Source organism: Primulina tabacum, chromosome 2, assembly GCF_025594145.1.
Source record: "Primulina tabacum isolate GXHZ01 chromosome 2, ASM2559414v2, whole genome shotgun sequence".
In the NCBI taxonomy this organism is placed as follows: domain Eukaryota; kingdom Viridiplantae; phylum Streptophyta; class Magnoliopsida; order Lamiales; family Gesneriaceae; genus Primulina; species Primulina tabacum.
In genome coordinates, this window is record NC_134551.1 from 52,835,271 (window position 1) to 52,839,844 (window position 4,574).

The 4,574-nt window shown below is 32.2% G+C and overlaps 1 protein-coding gene across 2 annotated transcripts; it reads right to left on the reverse strand.

Moving 5' to 3' along the window:
* Window positions 1–407: 407 nt before the first annotated feature.
* Window positions 408–3,096, reverse strand: LOC142536912 (uncharacterized). Of its 2 annotated transcripts, none has more exons than XM_075642321.1 (7): window positions 2,955–3,096; window positions 2,312–2,405; window positions 2,176–2,231; window positions 1,555–1,678; window positions 1,359–1,465; window positions 957–1,026; window positions 408–728 (listed from the first exon to the last, which is right to left on the reverse strand). In XM_075642321.1, the coding sequence occupies exons 2-7, from the start codon at window positions 2,391–2,393 to the stop codon at window positions 649–651; spliced, it is 519 nt and encodes a 172-aa protein (XP_075498436.1). In that variant the 5' UTR covers window positions 2,394–2,405; window positions 2,955–3,096; the 3' UTR covers window positions 408–648. The 2 variants fall into 2 exon arrangements, with proteins under 2 accessions (XP_075498436.1, XP_075498437.1); XM_075642322.1 differs by having other exon boundaries at window positions 2,312–2,517; window positions 2,955–3,076.
* Between the last annotated feature and the right edge of the window lie 1,478 nt (window positions 3,097–4,574).

Genomic DNA, 4,574 nt, shown 5'->3' on the forward strand with positions numbered 1-4,574 from the left:
CTTCTCCAGCTACGGGGATGAATGCGAATCCCATAGTAGTCCAACTGGCTTGACGTTCAATCAATCCTTTGGTTCTCTGCACGTGAATTATCATGCCATGGAGATTCTTGTTACGCAACAGCAGTTCCTGGCGGCAATGACCAGCTTCCAGCAACTAGGGAATCTTCAATCAAATACAAATATTAGTTCTGCTTGAGGAGGAAATTCTTCACCCTTGCCAAATATTTTTAATCCTGGGATGTCTACCCAACCTCCCATCTCTTATGAATGACTCAAAGAGAGAGGAGACCAAAGAATTTTCTCATCGAATCCCCATATATACACGAAATTTCTCTAAAAGCCAGCGCCTCCTCAAAAAATAAAAACAATCTCATACAAACAGGTCAAAAAAATTACCATCATAATGATTTGATCTTAGCAAGATGACATAAATGATTAATCCCCTGATATCCAAAATATTTTGACATTTCAATTAAAAATAAACAATCAAAGAGTAAATTATGAAAACAAAATATGAAAGAGTGCAAGAACAAAGGAGACCCAGAGATTCTCGATTTTCAACTTCCAATTAAAAGAAACTAAGATACTCCGACCCTTGAGATATAAAGACGGGTAGAAGCCTCCTGCAAGTTGAGATCCAAAAATGGATCAAGAGGTTCTCTTTGGAGGAGCCATATTGTGAATAAGGGTGGTAGTCGCCGTGATAGCATAAATTTGTGTCAAGAATCCTGCACAGATGGTGAAATTCAAATTGATTAAAGAATAATCATCTACATAAAAAGACCTAGCAGGAATGAAAAAGGACAATCGCACCCTCAAATTAAAATAATCTGTAAGAATGTTTATTTTTAAGAAACTATGAATTTTACCCCATTACAAGTATGTCAAGTTTAGTTTCATCAAATTTTGGATCCATCGCTATCAGCAATTAATCTGTATCAAAGAAAGAAATTTACCGAGTACAACAAAAGCAATCTTCAAAACTTCCAATCTCGACACCTCCCATCTACTGAAATCTTTGATAATCTAATTCGCATGAAGCAGACAGGGTAAAAAGAAGGCGTGATAATCCTATTATAAGATCTCAAAAGAGTGGGCAAAAATGAGATTGGTGAAGGACTATATTCCACTCAACATCTCTGAGGATGAAGTTCAATTATTGCATTAAAAGGTTAAAGAAATTTAAGTAAAACTGCTTAAATAGAAGATTCACTTTGATAAGACTGTTACCATCCTTTCTTTCATCTTTTTCATCAAAAGGTGTTCTTTACTGCTCCAACATCCAAAACTTCATGTTGATTAAAGCTATGTTTAAACTTGAAAACATCAAATATTAAGGAACAAGAAAATAAACCTACCTCGAATGATTTTTGGCTCTTAAGGAGACAAACAACCGAGATAAGGGTTGCAACCGAAGATCCAAACAAATACAACTTCAAAAGATTAACACGGTTGCGCTTCCGACCTTTCAAAATGACAATGAGTAATTCTAATAGAATCAGAGGTCATATTGCATGAGTTAGCATAACAAAACAATTATCTTTTTGAGCCTACCTATTTCTCCTACTAAGAGGGAAATAAAACTAACAGCAGCAGGAGATAAAGAAAGTTTATCAATAGTCACCCCCTTTGGTGTAGTTTGGAATTGAACTAATGCAGCTACAAATTGAATAATTGCCTGCAATATTTGTCGACAATCAGACCGTAATAAAATCCTGTTAGAAATAATAGCTAGCAATGCGTGGTGATGATTACATCATGTGCTGGTTTTCTCCGGTCACGTGCGTGAAGCTCGCACATTTATAACCAGTGGGCGCATAAATTTTAACATTTCTCATTTCAATGAAGGAAACACAAAACCATGAATAGTTATAAAATGGAGAACACCATTTTGTTGAAATATACAATTTATACCTAATTAAAGTTAAAAAAAAATGTTGCAAAAGTTACTTTCTGAAATAGTTGAATATGAATTGTTATTTCCAGTTATGGGAGGCGACAGCCATTGTCTCTCTTGTTCCACCCTACTTGATTTTCTCAATAATTTCCTTTTTTCTTTTTTTTTATCAGCTCTTAAACATGCAAGAAAAAATAAAGAACCAAATCCATCGTCAAACTATGATAGCTCAAATATCAGAAAAAAATTCACAGCTATCCAGATAAGTGTGCAAGTACCTGAGTGAAGATGACCGCAGAGATGCGAGATCTTCCTCGAGCCACCTTTTTATATCCTTCAATTCAAAGATAAAAATAAGACAAACAGTTACCCTAATTACAAAAAAAAGGGAAGATGGATAATTGGAGAGCTTACTGGAGTCAACAACCATGCGGTAGGAAAAATCAGAACCATCTGTCCCAGATGGCCTTCCATTCATGGATTTTCTTATACTCATTCTCTTTTGCTTCTATTAACAAAAAATTCACTTTTTAATAATGTCTTCCTTCAGTCTTCCTCTTTTTTCTTACACTTTGAAGCAAAAAATCAAAGCTGCCAATTCTTTTCTTTTTTTCTTGAAGCTTCCAAAGTTAAAATCAATGTTAGGCAAATTAGGTTTTGATTAAGATTGGTGTTTAAAAATGATGTTGGCAGAAAACAAATATTTATTGGTAATTCCAGTCGTAGAATTTGAAATTGTATGCTTGTTTTTATGATTTAACAAATCCAATTATCTAACACAGTACTTCGTTATTGAGTCTAGCCCAATCTTGATCTGATCATAAGCGTAGGACATTTCAATTTTCATTATCTCGTATTCTGCCGGAAAGTAAAAAAAACGAGCTTAAGAATGATAAACTCCAGTCAAATTCAAGTAAAAAAAACAAAAAACAATCTTGATCGAACAGTACTGTAAATAATCTCTATCTCAAATTTTCAGGTATCCCTGAAACAAATAATCCAATTTCCAGTAAAAACACATGAATCTCACAAAAGATCAATTAATAGATAAACTAACCTTCTCTTCCACCGTCTATGTTGAACTTCAGAATAGAGTAACGATCCAGATTGACAAAATTAGCGCTTTAGGGTTCTTCCCCCGATTGGAGTCACGGGTAAGATTGTACCAGAAATTGTTTATCGGATTATTGATAAATATCACCCTTTTAACCAAACAAACATTATTTTACTTTTAGTAAAAAAGTTTTTTTTCTTGTATATATAATTTTTTGACAAAGATGTAACAACAATTTAATGTAAAGTTTGTGCATAATTCTCACTACTTTGGAAATTTCTAGCAAAATCTTGAATATGTTGAAAAATATATTTAAAATGTGAGTATTGAATATTTGAATGTTGAATATTTGAATGTTGAAAATAAGAGTTGTAAATATTGAAAATTAGTGTGTGATGATGTAGGTAATGATGTATTTTATTTTTGGATTATTTGTAAAGATTTCCTATAAATAGATCTCTCATTTGTGAAGAAAATCACAATTGAGTAGAGAGAAAAATATTATAAAGTGTGTAGTTTGGTAAATTTTGAGAGTTTGAGATTTTTACTTTTTACCATAAATTTTTACTTTTTCACAACACGTTATCAGCACGAAGCTCTAAAAGTCCTACATACTTTTCCAAGCTCCAAACAGAAGAAAAAGGTAACAAAAATAATTATATTTATTTTACTGTTATTTATTTATTGTGTATTTATTTAATACACAATATAATGTTATTATTAGAAATAATAAAAATAAATTTTTCATAAACTTGTTATAAATCCTGGGAGGATGTTAAGACGACATCCCACACTCCCGGTAAGGGATACGACAAGTATAAAAGCCTATAAGGTTTTTAAACAAAATAAATTATGACATTCATTATAATATTATGATATGATATACATAATTATTTAAACATGTCTAATATTATATATATCATATTATTATCATAAAATTATACAAATACATACATTTATTTTTTTTGTACCCCAACGGTCATAAATGGTAAACAACGGCTATTTTTTGCCCTATAAATATGATCTCACAAACACATTCCATCACTCCAACTTTCTCTTCTTCTCTAAAAATTATTCATCATCAAATTTTTCGAAGAAAAAAGAAGATGGCTTTCTCAAGGTTATTTTTAATTATTTTGGTTATCATACTCACGAGTCTTTTATTTATCGGAGAATATCCTCCTCGTGTGTTTTCTTTATTTTTACAAATACTTGTACTTGTTGTTTATCCGTTACTTTGTATTGCAATAATTATTAACTAATAAAATGCATCGTAATTATTTTTAGTACCACCATGTCAAATTTAACAAAGCTCGAATTTGTTGCGCTCGACATCACGGGAAAGAATTATATGTCATGGACTCTAGATGTAGAAATGCATCTTGAGTCATTGGGTCTAAGCGAGACCATTAAAGAAAATGGCATATGCACGTCACAAGAAAAGGCAAGAGCCATGATATTTTTGCGTCGACATCTCGACGATGGATTGAAATGTGAATATCTGACTGAAAAAAATCTCATGGCTTTGTGGAAGGGATTAAAAGAAAGATTCGAACATATAAGAGAAGTTATACTTCCGACCGCCCGGGATGAATGGAATACATTGAGATTCCAAGACTTTAA